This window comes from Salmo trutta, chromosome 18 (genome assembly GCF_901001165.1).
Source record: "Salmo trutta chromosome 18, fSalTru1.1, whole genome shotgun sequence".
Classification (NCBI taxonomy): Eukaryota; Metazoa; Chordata; class Actinopteri; order Salmoniformes; family Salmonidae; genus Salmo; species Salmo trutta.
In genome coordinates, this window is record NC_042974.1 from 9,696,527 (window position 1) to 9,717,834 (window position 21,308).

Sequence of the window (21,308 nt, forward strand, 5' to 3'; positions counted from 1 at the left end):
TGGCTTCCCCGGACAACCCTGACACTCTGGATGAGCTTATCGTTCTGGCCATGCGGATTGACAACCGGCTTCGGGAACGTTGGCGTGAGAGGATGGAGGGGTTCCGAGTTGGTGCCAGTTTTTCGGGTTCCGCTGAGGGAGTCAATCCTTCGTTTGTTCCACTGTTATGCTGTGTTTGCTTGTCCAGTACCCAGTCAGAGTTCTCAATTCGGCTCTGGTTCTCCTTCATATCCTTCAGAGGAGACAAGGACATTGGGACGCGCAAGACTTTCCACTCTGGAGAGATGGTGCAGGATTAACGAGCAATGTTGTCTTTACTGTGGACAGTCTGGACATTTCTGTGCCTCCTGTCCCGAGCTGACGGAAAACGGAAGGACTTGTCAGTAGACAGGAGAATACTGGCGAGTCACATAGTCTCCAGCTCCAGTACGCACCTTGCTTCCGGCTAACCTGCGGTGGGATAATGGGAAGTTGGACATTCCTGATTTCATAGACTGGGGCTTCCGGCTGTTTTCTGGATTGCACATTAGCTCGCAACAGGGGCTGCATCTCACTAAACTGGACATTCTGTTGTCGGGCACTGCACTGGATGGTCAACCACTAGGGTCTGGGAAGGTGAAGCAACTCACCATGCCTATTCAGCTATGAGTTCTGGATTATCATGTGGAGTTTATCCAGTTACATTTGGTGGACTCTCCTGAGATTACTTGGTTCTTGGACATCTGTGGCTTTCTATCCTAATACTCAAATTGACTGGGATGGAATCCTTCATGCCAGTCCACCTGCCAGCAACTCTCTCCACATCTTTCCGGCCCTGCTCATCTGGAGGCTTCCGATTTTCCTGTTCCCCTGGCTGGGGATGACAAGCCTGATCTTTCCCGCATGCCTTGGGATTACTGGGATCTGGGTCAGGTCTTCAGCAAATGAAGGGCCAGCAAACTTCCTCCTTACAGATCCTACGATTGTGCCATCGACCTCCTGCCTGGCACCACTCCTCCAAGAGGAGGGCTGTATTCTCTCTCAGGTCTGGAGACTGCAGCCATGAACAGTTAAATTAAGGAGGCGCTGGTGGCTGGTTTTATTCGACCATCACCTTGTCACCTGCAGGAGCGGGTTTTTTCTTTGTTGGAAAGAGATATGGGGGATCACATCCGTGTATTGATTACCGGGGTTTAAATAACATTACCATAAAGAACCTTTACCCACTTCCTCTTATATCATCAGCCTTTTGAGAGACTCCAGGGAGCAACAGTTTTCTCAAAATTGGATTTATGGAATGCGTACAATCTGGTGCGCATCAGACAGGGAGACTAGTGGAAGACAGCGTTCAACACCCCAAATGGACGTTATGAGTACCGTGTCATGCCATTTGGACTTACAAATGCTTCTGCCATTTTCCAGGCCCTGATTAATGATGTGCTGCGCAACTTCCTTCACCAGTTCATGTTTGTGTACCTGGATGTCATCCTCATCTTCTCCAGGTCCATGGTTGAACACATCCAACATGTTCACCAGGTTCTTCAAAGACTCCTCTCTCACCACTTGTTCGTGAAGGCCGTAAAGTGTGACCTTCACGTTCCTCAGATCTCCTCCCTGGGGTACATCGTGTTTCAGGGCTGTGTACGGACTCCCAAAAGGTAGAAGCGGTGGTCAATTGGCCACGGCCCAGCACAGTCAAGCAAGTCCAGCGTTTTCTGGGGGTTTTGCTAATTTCTACCGGAGATTTGTGAGTGACTTTAGGTCGGTGGCTGCGCCATTGACAGCGCTCACCAAGGGCTGGGCATGTAAGCTGGACCCCTGCTGCTGAGAAGGCGTTCCAGGACCTGAAACGTCGGTTTTCTTCTGCACCCATTCTAGTTCATGCGGATCCTTCTCTTCCATTCATGGTAGAGGTGGATGCCTCTGACATTGGCTTGAGTGCGGTTCTGTCTCAGTGCTTGGCTAAAGACCGAAAGCTTCATCCCTGTGCATTCTTTTCCAGGCGTCTCACTCCAGCAGAGAGGAACTATGATGTCGGTAATCGGGAGCTTCTTGTGGTCAAACTGGCTTTGGAGGAGTGGCGGCACTGGTTGGAGGGCTCCGAACATCCAATTTACAGTTTAGACGGACCTACATCCAGGAGGTTAAACGCCTCAGTCCCCAACAGGCTCGTTGGGCTCTTTTTTTCACTCGGTTCAGATTCACGTTATCTTACCATCCGGGGTCTAAGAACGTGAAGCCGGATGCTCTTTCTCACCAGTTCCCCAGCTCCAGTGAGGATCGGCCACTTGGATCCATCATCCCTAGCTCATCCTCGCGCCAGTCTCCTGGGGTATAGAGACTGTAGTGAAGGAGGCACAAGGTAGGAAGGCAGTTCCTGACGGCTGTCCATCTAACAGACCTTTTGTTCCTCACGGTCCAAGGTACGTCAGTGGGCTCACTCGTCGCGTCTCCCCTCTCATACGGTAGGGAAGCGAACGCTAAAGTTTCTGAGGAGGAGGTTTTGGTGGCCCTCGGTGGAGGCGGACAGTCGGACCTTTGTGGCTGCTTGTCCGACATGCTCCCGGAACAAGACTCCTCGTCAGCAGCCTCTGGGGCTTCTTCATCCGCTTCCAACACCTTCTCAACCCTGGTCTCATCATGGGTCTTCCATCCTCAGAGGGTCACACTGTCATCCTGGTCATTGTGGACGCTTTTCCAAGGAGCACATTTCATTCCGCTGCTTTTTAAGCTTCCATCTACCCGTGAGACTGCTCAGCTAGTCATTCAGCATGTTTTCTGCCTTCACAGACTTCCTCTGGACATCGTCTCCGACCGGGGCCCCCATTTTGCCTCCAGTATCTGGAGGGAGTTCTGTACTCTTCTGGGGTCATTGGCCAGTTTGTCCTCTGGCTATCACCAGGTTTTATACGGATACCAGCCTCCTCTGTTTCCAGATCAGGAGATTGAAGTGGCGGTTCCATCCGCTCAACGTCTCATCTCTCGTTGCTGTCAGACCTGGAAGAGGGTTCGGTCATCACTCCTGAGGTCCTCAGCTCGGGTCCAGCGACAGGCCAACCGTCATCGCCGTTCAAGTACTCTCCTGCGTTTCGGCCAGATGGTCTGGTTGTCTACTAGGCATCTGCCTCTGCGCTTGGAATCAAGGAAGTCGGCACCCCGGTATGTTGGGCCATTCAAAGTTCTACGGCGCATTAATCCAGTGGCCTATCATCTTCATCTTCCCCGATCCATAAGGGTTCATCCCACCTTCCACATCTCCAGACTCAAGCCTGTGGTGTTCAGTCCTCTGGTTCCGGCCACTCGGCCTCCACCTCTGCCTCGCATGAGAGCGGGACAGCCAGTCTACACTGTGTGACGCATCCTCTCCAGTCACCAGTTCTGGCGTGGGACTCAGTATCTCGTGGACTGGGAAGGTTACGGTCCTGAGGAGCGATCCTGGGTTCCGGCTTGGGACATTCTGGACCCCGGACTTATTTGGGATTTCCGTCGCCGTTCAGCTACCCCTGGAGGAACATCAGGAGCCCTTCCTTGTTTCCTTAGGTTACCGCTGAAGGGCACCCTTACCCTGTTTTATAGTTTCCAGGTTACCCTGATTTATTAGTGTGCGGTTGCCATGTTTTTGCTTGCTGTGTTTCTCTGCGCCTGGGTTCGAGTTCGTACTAGAATTATTGTTATAGATGGTGTCTATCTCCAGACCATCAGACTGTTAAACAGTCATCGCACCATCTTCTGTAATAAGAGACAGATTCACTCACACAAGCTCTCACACACACACAAACTCCTGTACTCACATATACACTCACACATACGCCAATACTCACAAACACACGCACGCACGCACACACAAACACAACTCTGCTGTCCCATGTATATACTGTAGAGACATTAAACACTGGATAGTTTCTTAATGTTTTCAAACTGTGTATTCATGCACTGGATTTTCCACTGTACATTGGATTTAGTTCCACTGTTAATTTATACGCTGAATTCTTAACATGGCTCACTGTAATATATCTACTGCTGTACATATCATTCTAAGTATATCTTGTTGGAGTATATAAACAGATTGCATTTGGATTACTGATACAGTGATGTTTGGGTTGTTAACTGGACTCGTTCTGACATTCCTGATTTCTTGTTTTATTATTATTTGTGTACGTGTTTGACATTTTTGCTAGACTGTTAGGAGCTAGTAAGATAAGCATTTCGCTGCACCTGCTACACCATCTGATGAACTGTGTACGCAACCAAAAACTTTGATTTGCTATATTTCCAGTAAGGGTGTTGTTATATGCATAGCGTGCTGGCTGACTGATAAGAAAGACAAACCTACCAGGATGGTCGGAGAGGGTACTGAGAGTGTGTGACTGAGCTGAATGCAGAGATGGCAGAGCCTGCTAGCAGTAGTAGGCATTGGTGGACTAGAGAGATGCTAACGATGGATGCCAGACTGTGTTAAGCTCTTGGCTATTCTGTGTATCTGCTAGGGTGTCTCTCTCTTTCTCTCTCTCCCCCATTATATCCAAACAGCAGTGTTCCATTTTCCTTTCTGTTCCTCATAGTGCGTACTTCCTATGACCTTCCCTGCCCAAACAGTGCACTTATAGTAAAAGCTGTCTTTGAGACCATTAGCCTGAAAGATATAGGGTTTTATAATGACATCTGGGAGGTTTGACCTGTTGAGCATGTCTGTCTTTTCTCTATAGTGGATCAGAGTGCTCTTTGTCTCCAGAACAAAGACCATCTGTGTCCCAAATGGAACCCTATTCCCAATGTAGTGCACTCTATGGGGCCTAGTCAAAAGTATTGCACTATATAGGATATAAGGTGTAATTTGGAATGCACACAAAGACTCTCCCTCCTGAAGACAGAGCTTTCAGATGGACAGGACCTTGTGTTCTGTTCTCTCTCTTTCTCTGTCTCCTCCCCCCTCCTCAAGACTGTCAGATGGACAGGACCTGGTGTTCTGTTCTCTTTCTTTCCCTCTTTCTCTTTTTCTCTTTCTCAGAAACAATGACAGTGAAGTGTGAGAATCCTTTTCGATGAAAGGCTACAAGACAAATGTTCCTCTTTAATCGACACCCCTTCCCCCAGAGTTGCTCCATTTAAAATGTTAAAGTACCTGTATAGATGGCTACCCCAACTGGCGGCCCGCGGGCCGAATTTTCACTGTTGGACATAAAAAACACCAGGAAATTAGCTGTGATTTTAATTTAAGAAATCGGCTTCCAAGTTTTCCCGCCCATAACAGAGAGATACGACGTGATTGTATACAAATGTAAGTTTTAAAATTATTATGTTTTAGTCAAACATTATATCTGTTTGGGCTTCTTGCGGTCAATTTGTAGTCTACAAATTATTTGTAATTCTGTTCCGGCCCCCCGATCATCTGCTCAAGAAAAAAATCAGCCCGCGGCTGAATCTAGTTGATCCCTGTTGTATAGGATCCCCTTATTCACTTAGCTGCAGTAGCTACACCTTGCTCTGGCCACGAGTCTCTTCTTCATTAGTCCTTTTACAGAAATACATCTTATTTAATGTTCACTGTAATTATCAGGTTGCACACTTTTAGCACTTGTTCTTTTTCCTGTCTTTATTCTCTTTCTTACAAAAAGAAAAGAGAATAGGAGGAAGAGGGAAGAGAAATAGAAGGGGAGTTAGAGGAGAGGGGGAGGGGAGAGGAGGAGGAGAGGAGGATAAGAGGGGAACAGGGGAGGAGAGGAGAAGAGGGGAACAGGAGAGAAGGGGATAAGAAGAGGGGAACAGGAGAGAAGGGGATAAGAAGAGGGGAACAGGAGAGGAGGATAAGAGGGGAACAGGAGAAGAGGAGGAAAGGAGAGGGAAAGAGGGGAACAGGAGGAGGAGAGGAGTTCTAGCCTGCAGACATCCATAAAGTAAGTAGAATACTCTTTGACCTGAAACATGATCTGAGCTCCCTACCTCCCCTCTCCTCGCTGCACTCATCCATCTTGAGAAATAGGAAATGATTGTTTGAAGACCTGCACTCGGGCTCAGTTGCGGAATATCTTACTAGGAGCTCACTGAATTGACTGGCATAACAGAGCTGGTCTGTAGGCTACATCACAGTACAGCAGTAGCATGAACCCCATACGAAAACACCAGCCAGTCTGAATTATTTGTTTTACCCTTCCCCTTGGCCCTAAATTGGCAAATCTGAAGGGTTTGGATAGGTATCAGCAGTGAAGTGTTGGAGCTTCCACCATATTGCTTCTACCTTACAGATTGTTAAACATCAAAGAGCTAGGGCCAGAAGGAAGGGTTGTGGGGCGATTAGGGACGTGCTGAACCTGTCTCCTCTTCCCCAACAGAATCAGTCACCTGAGCTTAAGATTAGACTAGTATCAAGATGATTGGTTGAGACCATAGAAATATAATGATTTCTTGCTTGTACTTCCTCGCATGGGTACAATCAATATGGTCGCCGGCCCACCCATCACAGAACATTGACATGAATAGCTTGACTCTCCATTCAAGTCATTCTATTCACATAGTTGAGACTAGGTTTGCCATCCCTACGGTTATTCTCTCTATGGTTCAGCTTCCATACTCCACGACAGGTCTATAAGGTTATTTATTCTCTATGGTTCAGCTTCCACACTTCAGGACAGGTCTGTAAGGTTAGTCTCTCTGTGGTTCAGCTTCCATACTTCAGGACAGGTCTGTAAGGTTATTCTCTCTAGGGTTCAGCTTCCATACTTCAGGACAGGTCTGTAAGGTTATTCTCTCTAGGGTTCAGCTTCCACACTTCAGGACAGGTCTGTAAGGTTATTCTCTCTAGGGTTCAGCTTCCATACTTCAGGCCAGGTCTGTAAGGTTATTCTCTCTAGGGTTCAGCTTCCATACTTCAGGACAGGTCTGTAAGGTTATTCTCTCTAGGGTTCAGCTTCCATACTTCAGGACAGGTCTGTAAGGTTAGTCTCTCTGTGATTTAGCTTCCATACTTCAGGACAGGTCTGTAAGTGGATCTGATATGTAGATGAGTTTCTATTGTTCTTCACCATGAGACATGGAATGCATAGTTATACCATACAGAAATGACAGCTACAGTATCAACTCAACCTTTACATTCAAATCTACTTATAAATGCCATACTTATTGAAAAAGCTCAGAAGCGATAATGATGTAGCCTAATAATGATCACACAGAGTTGCCTCTTCCAGTACAGTACACTGTAGAAGTCAAAATGTATCAAGTCTCAGATCCTAGATCAGCACTCCTACTCTATCTCGCTTTCTCTCTCTCTGTATCTTATCTAAGACGCATGATACATACAGCCTCAGAGATCTACTAACTAATTATTCTGAAGAATACCACTGCTATATCAGTGAAAATGTTCTCCGGTTGCTTTGAGTCAGAGAAAAATGGAAGGTCATAGCCTCATGGCATCCTCAAGTGTTTTAACCTTCCAAAGTTCAGTTACAAGAAGGTTACTTTCCTTCCCACAGTATCATTACAACTGTCCATCATCATCATCATCATCATCATCATCACCCTCAATCATCACAGGATGTTGATTCCATCCCCAAAAATGTCATGCATATCATCATGCTCTTCCAACGAAGGACCAGACATAATCAAGCATGACAAGAGTGATAGCAAGTACAGTTCATCACATGAAACCTTGCAGAATCTTAAAGCGCCTCTGTTTCTCTCCATCAGGATGTCTTCTTAAGCACATTCTCCTGCAGGGTTCTCTCCAGTGTGTCTCAACCTTTACTCCTTGAGGTCTTTACTCCTTGAGGGAGCGCTTAAATTAAGTCAGCTACTCATCTCTCGGACTGAAAGTCCCAGCCCACAGACCAGTGCCTGTCCACGGACTAGAAGTCGAGAAACACTGCTCAGTTCTACCTGGAGTTGCTGGTCTCTGCCAGCCTGTTGTTCATGATCCCCAGAGCACCCACTCCTCCAGAGAACCCGTTATGTCTCGAGCCCCCACACACCGTTCTTGGATAACCGTTAGCGGACTCTGATAACTGCTTCTGCATGAGTGCCAGTGAGACCTTATTTGAGGCCGTCAGGTCCTTCATTGAAATCATCTCTCCCGAGAGTCTGCGTCCTCCTCCCTCCACATCGCTTTCGCAGGGTCCCGAATCCCCCGAGTCCGGCGTGCGTCTGATTCGGAAGCGACCTTTACGGCTTCTCGAACCAGGCCGGATGGCGTTGCGGCGACCCAATGGGAAAGAGTTGGAAATTATTTTACACCGCTGGCAGCATAAGTTCTGAAGCATCCAGTTGAGCACCTGAATGAAAGAAGCATGGAGGGAATTTGATTACACATTTAAAATGCAGATAGAGTTGCCTCAGCCATTTGAGTACAACAATGCATACATACAAAATGATGGAGGATTAAAAATACAATATTGTTGACAGACTAATTTCCATTGTTCAACATCTACCTGTTTGATGACGATGGAGATGACGTTGAACAGAGAGTAGATGCAACACACGCCCATAAGGATGAACAGGCAATTGGCCAGACGATACAGTGGCTGGTACTCATAGTCTGCTCTCTGGCTCGACACCAGGTCCCCAAAGCCGATGGTACTGGAGGAGGAGGAAGAAAAAGTAGAAAAAGAAGAGTATGACTTTATTGCCTGTATTTATCCCCCCCGAGACTAGAGTTCAGAATTCCAGTAACTTTCCCCAAATTCCCCAGTTTTCCAGAAATCCGGTTGGAGGATTTCTTACTTATTACCTCCTAATTCCAGGAATCAGTAGCACTTTATGACAACTCCACTTAATAAAGCATCAATAATGGATTATTAAAGAGTTTATTATTAATTGATGAATCATTACTCCATTCATAAGATGTTTTGTCATTTTGATGTTTTGTCATTTTGTCTTCTTTCATAGCGTCATGGTCTTCTTTCATAAAGTCTTCTTTCATAGCGTCATTTTCGGTCACAACTTGCAGACTTGTTTACATGCTGCTGTGCGTTTTGTTGCTAACCTTACTTTGCTACCTGGCAACTTTACGGTTTTTACTTTTTAATTACCGTTTATATTTTTTGTTTTTCCCTCGCTCTACTTTTTTTCATTCAACTTTTTCACTCCGGATGCTTTATCTGGACGTGGTTCGTCAGGACCTCCACCAGCCGACGCTAAGTAGTAACATCAACATGATGCCTTCTAATTGCAGTCGCTGTACTCTTAAGGAGCATCAGGTACTGCTGGAATGTCCATCTATTGGTGAGAAATTACACTTTTCACTCAAAACATTTAGAAAGTATTTATAAAGTACAAAAAGCCCACACTTTAGATGAGGCTACGCAAAAATAGTTGAATAATGATTAGGAAATGGTTTATAAGGACCTATATTAAATATCTTATGAATGATCTTATAAATCATTATTAAATACTTTAAAAGTGGTTTATAAATGTGTGAATAACTAGGTTACTAACACTTACAAATGTGAAAGTAATGATTAATAACGATTTACTAATCCATTATAATTCCTTTATTACGTGGAGTTATTATAAAGTTCTACTCAGGAATCTTCCAACTGGGATTTCTGGAAAACCAGATAAGTTTAGGAAAGAGACATACACACACCAAAGAAGAGGTTGAAGAACAGGGCCAGTCACGGTGCAGTGCCTTGATCAAGGGCAAAACGACAGGATATTTACTCTACCCATTAGATTTTCCCTTCAGTCAGACTCAAGATTCGTAAAGAGAACCCTCCAGCCAGTTACTGTCTGGCCCACCTCTCCGACCTCCGACCTTACCTGAATGTGACGAAGCAGAAGTAGAGTGAGTCGAGGTAGGCCCATCCCTCCACGGGAGTGTACATGGCCGAGGCGCAGCAGGAGATGATGATGGCGGATAGCCCCAGGATCAACATGACGTGGTAGACCGATGGCTTCCACCCCGGGAAAGAACACGCTGAGAAGTCATGGCGGATACCAGGCGGGAGAAGGCCGGAGTTCCGAATGCGCCGTTCCCTCACGGCCTTCATGACCACGGCCAGGAGGGTGATAATGCGTTCCAGGAATAGGTTAAAGAACAAGATGGTGGCGGCGCAGCCGAGGAGACCGTAGAAGATCAGGAACACCTTCCCTGCTACCGTCACTGGAGTGGACATCCCGAAACCTACAGGTGGCGACAGAGAGATGGGGTTAGAGTAATGGATTGCTTAATTGATTGAGTGGTTGATTGATTGACTGGATGATTGGTTGATTGATTGATGAAAGAAGATTAGACTACTAATGGCCCAGAGAAAGGCATCTAACACACCACAATGTAAGTCTGTTTGTCTGTTCCTAATAATCCTCAGGTCATTGCAGGTATCTGAATGCCTTATTTCCTTCTTCTGGGATCGACACTAAGGTAGCGTTTACACAGTCAGCCCAATTCTGATATTTTTTTCAGTAATTTGTCTTTTGACCAATCAGATCAGCTCAAAAAAGATCTGATGTGTAGAGATAGGATTTGGGCTCCATGTGTAAACGCAACCCAAGTGAGTCCTGGCCTGGGGTAAGATGTTTTAGACTCTACTCGGTACATACTAGCATGTATATTAACCAGCACTGTACCACCATTGGATGAGTTAAATAAAGTGAGTGATATTTTGCAACTGAAATATCTGGCAATATTCGATGTGGCATGTCTTTCTACTTCCTCTGGACATCCTCAGAAGACAAGGCCATCAGTATTTGGGAGGGTTTGTGAGTAACACAGTAATGAAGCTAAGCTCTGTAAATTATTGACATTTCTGCTGTAGATGCATGATCTGGCCCTTTGTTCCGTCAACTCATTTCCTGGTCAATTAGGTGTTAAAGATAAGTGGAGAAGCCTTCCCTGTTGCTCAGTTGGTAGAGCATGGTGTTTGCAACACCAGGGTTGTGGGTTCGATTCCCACGGGGGGCCAGCACAAGAAAAAAAAAAAAAAAAAAGTATGAAATTGTATGAAATGTATGCATTCACTACTGTAAGTCGCTCTGGATAAGAGCGTCTGCTAAATGACTAAAATGTAAATGTAATGTAAAAAATGAGAAGTTGTGAGAGGTGACGAAAGATGAGGATTAGATGTCTGTGGAGTGTGTGTGTGTTGCATTTGTTGAGTTGAGTTGAACAAAACAAGGACACTTCCTATTATGGGAAGTCAGAGGTCAGAGACAGACTCTGCAGCTGACACACACCAGCCACCAGCCACCACCCACCACCCTACTAAGTGTATAGTAGTTGTGGCCACTCAATTCTACCTGTCAGTACATACTGTAATTGATTGGATAAGTGATTGTTGTGGTGTATTCTGTCAAGCAATAAACAAAGTGCAGGGAGATCATCGAGTGAGATTCTGTTTGAAGGTGAAATGATTTTTCCATCGTTGTCTTTTTTTGGCTGCGTCCTAAATGGCACCCTATTTTCTAAATCGTCTCTGGTCAAAAGTAGTGCAATATATAGGCAATAGGGTACCATTTATGGGTACTATTTCTTTCCACCCAGGGCTTAGTAGCTGTTCTCTGTTCCATCCCTCTAATAACTACAGTAATAAATTATACTAATGTGATGAGCTCCCTTTATGACTCACAATGTTATTTTTACCTCGTCGTTTATATCGGAAATCACTCAAATATGATCGTTATTAATAGAGCAAATACACACTCATGGAAGAAGGCAGAAACACACACACACCCACGTACATAGACCCCTACACACCCACGTACATAGACACACACCCACCCACCCACACACACTTACACACACAAACACACACACCCATACATAGACACGCACACATAGATACCCACACAACCACTGACACGTTCCTCTCTACCATCAGCCCAGTGCAGCGGAGTTAGAGAGAGAGATACCTCACACGCATCACATTTTATTAGTCACATGCGCCGAATACAACAGGTGTAGACCTTACAGTGAAATGCTTACTTACAAGCCCTTAACCAACAATGCAGTTTTAAGAAAATACCCGCCAAAAAAGTAAGAGATAAGAATAACATAATTAAAGAGCAGCCGTAAATAATAATAGCGGGGCTATATTCAGGGGGTACCGGTACAGAGTCAATGTGGAGGCTATATTCAGGGGGTACCGGTACAGAGTCAATGTGGAGACTATATTCAGGGGTACCGGTACAGAGTCAATGTGGAGACTATATACAGGGGGTACCGGTACAGAGTCAATGTGGAGACTATATTCAGGGATACTGGTACAGAGTCAATGTGGAGACTATATACAGGGGGTACCGGTACAGAGTCAATGTGGAGACTATATTCAGGGGTACCGGTACAGAGTCAATGTGGAGACTATATACAGGGGGTACCGGTACAGAGTCAATGTGCGGGGCTATATACAGGGGGTACCGGTACAGAGTCAATGTGGAGGCTATATACAGGGGGTACCGGTACAGAGTCAATGTGGAGGCTATATTCAGGGGGTACCGGTACAGAGTCAATGTGGAGGCTATATACAGGGGGTACCGGTACAGAGTCAATGTGTGGGGCCTGTCGCTACACTCGCATTAACATCTGCTAACCATGTGTATGTGACCAATAAAATTTGATTTGATGTACATGTAGGTAAAGTTAATAAAGTGACTATGCATAGATAATAACAGAGTAGCAGCAGTGTAGAAGAGGGGGGGGGGGCAATGAAAATAGTCTGGGTAGCCATTTCATTAGCTGTTCAGGAGTCTTATGGCTTGGGGGTAGAAGCTGTTTAGAAGCCTCTTGGACCTAGACTTGGCGCTCCGGTACCGCTTGCCGTGCGGTAGCAGAGAGAACAGTCTATGACTTGGGTGGATGGAGTCTTTGACTCCAGATGCATGGAGAAAAACTGTATACTGGTTTGAAAAGAAACTCTAGCACAGTGATGATCTTAATGCTTTGCAAATAGTAGTGGAGTTCTATACAACAGTGGTGTGGTTGTAGTAGTGGAGTTCTATACAACAGTGGTGTGGTTGTAGTAGTGGAGTTCTATACAACAGTGGTGTGGTTGTAGTAGTGGAGTTCTATACGACAGTGGTGTGGTTGTAGTAGTGGAGTTCTATACGACAGTGGTGTGGTTGTAGTAGTGGAGTTCTATACGACAGTGGTGTGGTTGTAGTAGTGGAGTTCTATATGACAGTGGTGTGGTTGTAGTAGTGGAGTTCTATACGACAGTGGTGTGGTTGTAGTAGTGGAGTTCTATATGACAGTGGTGTGGTTGTAGTAGTGGAGTTCTATACGACAGTGGTGTGGTTGTAGTAGTGGAGTTCTATACGACAGTGGTGTGGTTGTGAGCTGAGGGAAAAGGGTGAGTTGCTAGAGAGTACAGGGGCAGCCCAAATTAAGAGATTCAATGAAGACATGTCTGAGTGTCTCAGTGTTTCGTTGTTAATTAATTGTCTCTCTCCTCCTGGACCTGAAGAAGCTCCAAAGGAAACCAGATTAAATCTCTCCTCTCCCTTTTGCTCCAGCTGTCATTACTAACTAATTGTCCTGAGAGAGGAGAATAGCCTCTCTATGGCATTGATTCAGAGTGCGTCCCAAATGGCAGCCTATTCCCTATTTAGTGCATGCATTATGGTCCCGTGAGGCTCAGTTGGTAGAGCATGGCGCTTTCAGGGTTTTGGGTTCGATTCCCACGGGGGACCAGTACAAAAATGTATGCACACGAAAATGTAAGTCGTTCTGGATAAGAGCATCTGCTAAATAGTAAGGGGCGGCAGGTAGTCTAGTGGTTAGAGTGTTGGGCTAGTAACCGAAAGGTTGCAAGATCAAATCCCCAAGCTAACAAGGTAAAAATCTGTCATTCTGCCCCTGAACAAGGCAGTTAACACACTGTTCCTAGGACGTCATTGACAATAAGAATTTGTTCTTAACTGACTTGCCTAGTTAAATAAAGGTAAAATAGAAAAATGTAAAAAAGACTATAAACTATTGGTCCTGATTAAAAAGTATATAGGGAATAGGGGGTGCTGTTTCAGAGCCATTATTCCAGACCATGGTATCAAGATGCATTTGATGGCTGATCTTGCTCTGTTGGATGATGGCTGATCTTGCTCTGTTGGATGAAGGCTGATATTTCCCTGTTGGATGATAGCTGATCTTGCTCTGATGGCTGATCTTGCTCTGTTGGGTGATGGCTGATCTTTCCCTGTTGGATGATGGCTGATCTTTCCCTGTTGGATGATGGCTGATCTTGCTCTGTTGGATGATGGCTGATCTTGCTCTGTTGGATGATGGCTGATCTTGCTCTGTTGTATGATGGCTGATCTTGCTCTGATGGAAGATGGCTGATCTTGCTCTGTTGGATCATTTGGCACACGCTGCATTTCACAGAGAGAGCGTTTTTAGAGACAGGTGGGACTTTTTTTGCAGAAAGTACAGATTGTCTCATCAGATATCGTTTCCCAAAACCAGTTTTATAGGATCTTTGCGAGGATTTAAAACCTACTTTAAAAAGGCTTTGCAATTCCGGTGCACATCCAAGTGCTATCCACCCTCAGGTTTTTATTAAAGGGCACTTTCACTGGGCCTTTATTAGTCCTGTATTAGTGGACCGATATAGCAGTCTACAGCCCCAGCGTGGGCAAAAAGATTTGTCCAGGCCCCCGGCCCATCGACAAAACATTCTCAGCCCTTCTGCCCACCACTTTTGCCCTCAGAACAGCCTCAATTTGTTGGGGCATGGACTCTACAAGATGTCTTAAGCGTTCCACAGGGATGCTGGACCATGTTGACTCCAATGCTTCCCACAACTGTGTCAAGTTGGCTGGATGTCATTTGGGTGATGGACCATTCTTGAAACACGGGAAACTGTTGAGCGTGAAAAACCCAGTAGCGTTGCAGTTCTTGACACACTCAAACCGGTGCGCCTGGCACCTACTACCATACCCCATTCAAAGGCACTTCAATCTTTTGTCTTGCCCATTCACCCTCTGAATGGCGCACATACACAATCCATGTCTCAATTGTATCAAGGCTTAAAAATCCTTCTTTAACCTGTCTCCTCCCCTTCATCTACACATTTGACATGGATTTAACAAGTGACATCAATAAGTGATCATAGCTTTCACCTGGATTCACCTTGTCAGTCTATGGTATAGAAAGAGCAGGTGTTCTTAATGTTTTGTATACAAAAGTCTGACAACAATTGGTATTTATCAATGGTTATCGACACACACAGGTTGAATCAAGGTTGTTTCCACGTTATTTCATTGAAATTACGTTGAACTAACGTGGAATAGACGTTGAATTGATGTCAGTGTCCAGTAGGTTACCACTTGTCGTTCTGAAGGAGTTCCAACTTGTCCCCAACAGAAATGAACAGCTCTCATTGCGCCCCAATTACATATCAGCACATCTCATTAAGCAGAGTAGGACAGGCAGGCAGGCAGGCAGGCTGCATGAGGCAGAAACACACTTCTCCAAGCTCTGGGACAGTGCTGGTCAGAAACACACTTCCCCAAGCTCTGGGACAGTGCTGGTCAGAAACACACTTCCCCAAGCTTTGGGATAGTGCTCGTCATACAAAAAATTTGCTACCTCATGGATGCAAACAATGTTCTCCCCCAAAAACATAGCTAGTTAGGTGTCATCATCTAAAATACCCCAAATATGACAGATTTCGTATTTGGTTGATGATGGTCGGACCTGGTTCGGTCAAGCCACACTAGCCAGATTACAGTTTTTCTCAATTGTTTACACACAAATACTGGTACTTGAGACACAATGACCACAACATGTAACTCATGCACCAACCCCCTGAACCAATTCTGCTAAACTACAAGCACAATTCCTTCTTTACACTCAAATTGCAGTTCTAAAACACACTTTTTTTCAAAACACTGCACACAATTCTTTGCATTTGGCACAATTTTCATGCAGAAAATCTCTTGTTTTCACAATGAACACACTGCCATTCAAATATGCACACTGACTCATCACATGGGCAAACACCCGTCACACAGTTTTACAATTAGCAATCAGAGCTTTAACATAAAAGGGCAACAGGTGAGCTCTTCTGTTTTGGAGCAGTGGATGCCAACATTGGAAACAGAGGCAGAGCCAGAGGAGTGAGAGTAAGAGGAGGAGGACGGGGAGGACAAGGACGAGGACGAGGACGACGTACTTACTATATTTTCCAGTAAACTTCCATAATCTAATTGGAACATTTCTTCTGGCATGATATATTGAACATTATATACTGAATCATATTACTCTATAGTGCATAGGCACGCATACAAAACAATAGGGCAATAGAAAATGTCAACAGGTGGGCACATCAAAGTACTACACAATAGCATTAGTATTGACCAAAGTTGGCCTATATTCTAGGGCAGAGACGCAGCTTGGAATGAAAACAGCATAGTATAGAGGATGGGAGGATGCAGTCCTCACAGAGAGAAAGGGCCTTGCAGTAAACTAGCTTGCAGACAAACCTGAGCGTTGACCATAAACCTTCCCGACCTATACAGTATGCCAAAGCCAGACAGTGGGAAGATGAGGAGAGAGAGAGCAAGCGAGAGAGCAAGCGAGAGAGCAAGCGAGAGCGACTTGGTAAATTTTAAGAGGGAATAACTGAGCACACTGTATATCAGGTGCAGATTGTACACATCTGTCCAAAGACTAAACCACTTCATAAACTCAGTAGCCGCTATCTGCAAAATCAGTGCGAATAATTAAAGACAGGTGCAAGTGTGAGTACAAGACAGACAAGTAGAGAACAGAACACAAGGTCCATCTGACAGATCTGTCTTCAGGAGGGAGAGTCTTTGTGTGCATTCCAAATGACACCCTATTTTTCTATATAGTGCACTACTTTTGACTAGGCCCCATAGAGTGTACTACATTGGGAGTAGGGTTCCATTTTGGACATATAAATGATTTTTGTTCTGGAGACAAAGAGCACTCTGATCCACTATAGAGAAAAGACAGACATGCTCAACAGGTCAAACCTCCCAGATGTCATTAGAAACCCTGTATCTTTCAGGCTAATGGTCTCAAAGGCAGCTTTTACTATAAGTGCACTGTATGGGCAGAGAAGGTCATAGGAAGTACGCACTATGAGGAACAGAAGACTGCTGTTTGGATTTAATGAGAGCAAGGTCAGTCAGTGTAGAGGAAGCTAACTGATGTATGTGAGGAGGAACAAGTGTCTGTTCTCTCTCTCTCTGTGTGTGTGTGTGTGTGTGTGTGTGTGTGTGTGTGTGTGTGTGTGTGTGTGTAGAGGAGACATTGTTTCCCTCTACAATATGAACACCAATATGACTACTACAACACTACAGTATGACACAGAGAGCAACAGGAGAGTTGAGACGACTGGCAACAACAATGGGAAGTATGGGAACCTATTTTCTTTCAGTGATGTGTCAGTACAGCATGAGACAGAGAGCACACACACACACAAGGACAGATGCTGAGAGACGAGTAGCAAGTACAGGGAGAGAACATTTAATAAAACCGACAAGAAACAAACAAGGACAGCGTCTGGACAGGGAAAACATAACAACAATAATGCTGACACGGGGAACAAACTGAGGAGCAGACAGATATAGAGGGCCAATCAACAAGGTAATGGAGTCCAGTTGAGTCCAATATTGCACATATGCACATAATGATGGTGACAGGTGTGCGTATTGATGGCCGCCTGGCGCCAGAGAGCGCCAGAGAGGGGGAGCGGGGGCAGGCGTGACACACACAGTGCTCTCTGACTGAACAGGAATCCTGTACGGTACACAAACCTGTCAACCCATCTCAAATACAGACATCAACAATAACCGTGTCATTATAAAACATTTTCCCCACTCCAGGCCAAAGAGTCCCAAATGGCACCCTGTTCCCTACATACTGTCGTGACCTATTTTTGACCAAAGCCCATAAGGGAATAGAATGCCATGTGGGCCTCAAACAGGGGCTATTATTTCACCAGGCTTCAGTCCAGCTCCATTGGAATAGGAATGGAATCATTGTTACCTGACAGGCTGACAGTAAAAATGTCAAAGCACATGTACACACGTGTTTTGGGGATTTAGAGATATCTATTATCTATTATTTTGAATGCTAGACAGTTAACAAAAGTATTTAATATATTTTATAGACCAATAAAGACCAAGAAGGCTATTGAAATACCTTTTTTTTACTAGAATAATGTGTCACTCAGTTTATGTAATTGGTGTTACTGCCTTGTATATCACTGATTAGAAAGATATTCAAGGACCTTGAGCATTCCCTCCCGTGGCAAACTATTAATGGGGGTAGGGGGTCTAGATTAAAGAAGATTATTAGCTAATCCCACCATTTTGGATGTCAGAGCCGTGAGGTTTCCATTGATCATGTGGTGTGTCAATCCAAGATGTCACGTGGTGTTAGTCCATTTAAGTGAAGAGAAATTACATTGTGAGCAAAATGATTAATCATGTCACTTTAGAAAATTAATTTTAAAGGACTGATGACCTTAGATTTTGAGCATTTTGGTCCTCCATTTCAGAAAATCCTAATTTACCTAAAATGTTAAATTGTTACTACTGCTGGTTCCAACTGGTGGCACAATGTTATCATAATGGTACACCATATTAAAATTCATTAAGCCGCCATATTAGTTGATTGAGATTGGGAAGATGTTCCCAAATACATTTGAATGCAAAATAAATCTAGAAAAAGGCAGACAATATTTTCCAAAATGCTATGCCCAAATGCCACCGTAATTCAAGAACGACCCCACTTTGATGTCTCTGTGAGGACCAGGAAATTATTAGTCAGAGTGACTTGGCGGGGGTATGGAGACATCTGAGCTGAGAAACATGGACAAGCACACACACACACACACACACACACACACACACACACACACACACACACACACACACACACACACACACACACACATACACACACACACACATACAGAGATCATCATCATCTTAATCATCAGCACCATCTGCTGAGTAGCATCCTGGATTACAGCAGATTGACTGGAGACAACACAGGGTCATAATAGCAGACTGACTGGAGATAACACAGGGTCATACTAGCAGACTGACTGGAGACAACACAGGGTCATAATAGCAGACTGACTGGAGATAACACAGGGTCATACTAGCAGACTGACTGGAGACAACACAGGGTCATAATAGTAGACTGACTGGAGACAACACAGGGTGTTTGTTTGTTTGTGTGTGTGTTTTGTGTGTTTTGTGATTCATACTGTCAACACTACACAGCATTAACTAGTTTAGATAATATCATACTCACAGTGCTGCAGCATATGGTCTCAGTAAACCAGTACATTTTATATTTAGAGGTGTTAGTGAATTCTAAAGCTAATGCTACAGTTTAGGACACACACACACACACACACACACACACACACACACACACACACACACACACACTCACAGAGATCATCATCATCTTAATCATCAGCACCATGTGCTGAGTAGCATCCTGGATTACAGCAGATTGACTGGAGATAACACAGGGTCATAATAGCAGACTGACTGGAGATAACACAGGGTCATAATAGCAGACTGACTGGAGACAACACAGGGTCATAATAGCAGACTGACTGGAGACAACACAGGGTCATACTAGCAGACTGACTGGAGACAACACAGGGTCATAATAGACAGCAGCAGAGTGTGTGATCTTTCTCTCTATGTGTGTGTGTGTGTGTGTGTGTGTGTGTGTGTGTGTGTGTGTGTGTGTGTGTGTGTGTGTGTGTGTGTGTGTGTGTGTGTGTGTGTGTGTGTGTGTGTGTGTGTGTGTGTGTGTGTGTGTGTGTGTGTTTGTTTGTGTGTGTGTTTTGTGATTCATACTGTCAACACTGCACAGCATTAACTAGTTTAGATAATATCATACTCACAGTGCTGCAGCATATGGTCTCAGTAAACCAGTACATTTTATATTTAGAGGTGTTAGTGAATTCTAAAGCTAATGCTACAGTATAGGACACACACACTCACACACACACACACACACACACACACACACACACACACACACACACACACACACACACACACACACACACACACACACACAGGGATTGAGGAAGGAGCCATGAAATGAACAGCGTTGTTTTTAATAAAGTTGAACATGTGCTCTTTATGAGAGAATGTTGACCAAGTTAAACTTCTCAAAAGACACCGAGTTGTCCACAGAGAAAATAAAATAAAATAAATGAACGCTGAGATAGATTCTGAGGCGAAGCAGCAACATTTTCTTGACAATAAATCAATTTAGAGGCTGGCAGTGGTATCGATTGTATACTGTTTGGAGCCGGCTTCTCTCTAGCAGTTAAATTAAATAAAGCAAACAATTGCAAACACTGGACTGGACTGCATGCTAGACGCATGACCCGGACATTCAATAACAGGAGAGCCAAAACAATATATATTTACAGAGAGAGAAATTATAATTGATCGTTGTGCTGTTGTAGTGTGTGTGTGTGCGTGTGTGTGTGGGCATGTGCTGTTCCCTCTACGAGCACTTTGGCCTACCATCCCTCACAAGCAGACAACAAATTCACTGGTTCACCCTCATTTACAAAACCCTTACTAGCAAAGCCCCACTCTACCTCTCTAAACTCCTCTTTCTCCCAGTCCTCCTACAGCCTACGTTCCACTAACTAAGCTCCCTGTCTGTTCCCACATCCCTCTCCAACTCTGGCTCCAAAACATTTCAACACTGCTTCTACTGACTGGAACAAACTCCAACAGGATTTAAATCTCAAACAATTTGTCTTTATCCCCAGTTGCATTACCAGTTTAAATTACCTGGTTATCCACCATTGGGACTGCTATGACTTGGTTATCCACCACTGGGACTGATATGACTTGGTTATCCACCACTAGGGCTGATATGACTTGGTTATCCACCACTGGGACTGATATGACCTGGTTATCCACCACTGGGACTGATATGACCTGGTTATCCACCACTGGGACTGATATGACTTGGTTATCCACCACTGGGACTGATATGACCTGGTTATCCACCACTGGGACTGATATGACTTGGTTATCCACCACTAGGGCTGATATGACCTGGTTATCCACCACTGGGACTGATATGACTTGGTTATCCACCACTGGGACTGATATGACCTGGTTATCCACCACTGGGACTGATATGACTTGGTTATCCACCACTGGGACTGATATGACCTGGTTATCCACCACTGGGACTGATATGACCTGGTTATCCACCACTGGGACTGATATGACCTGGTTATCCACCACTGGGACTGATATGACCTGGTTATCCACCATTGGGACTGATATGACCTGGTTATCCACCACTGGGGCTGAAATGACCTGGTTATCCACCACTGGGACTGAAATGACTTGGTTATCCACCACTGGGACTG

The 21,308-nt window shown here is 44.8% G+C and overlaps 1 protein-coding gene across 1 annotated transcript in view; it reads right to left on the minus strand.

The window, feature by feature from the left end:
• Positions 1–6,035: 6,035 nt before the first annotated feature.
• Positions 6,036–21,308, minus strand: part of LOC115153633 (potassium channel subfamily K member 12-like) — a 50,519-nt gene continuing 35,246 nt past the window's right edge. Inside the window, exons 2-4 of the mRNA XM_029699271.1 lie at positions 9,727–10,090; positions 8,397–8,544; positions 6,036–8,240 (exon numbers count right to left, since the gene is read on the minus strand). Of these exons, the coding sequence (XP_029555131.1) occupies positions 7,845–8,240; positions 8,397–8,544; positions 9,727–10,090 (908 nt within the window). The 3' untranslated portion in view covers positions 6,036–7,844. The remainder of the gene's footprint in view (positions 8,241–8,396; positions 8,545–9,726; positions 10,091–21,308) is intronic.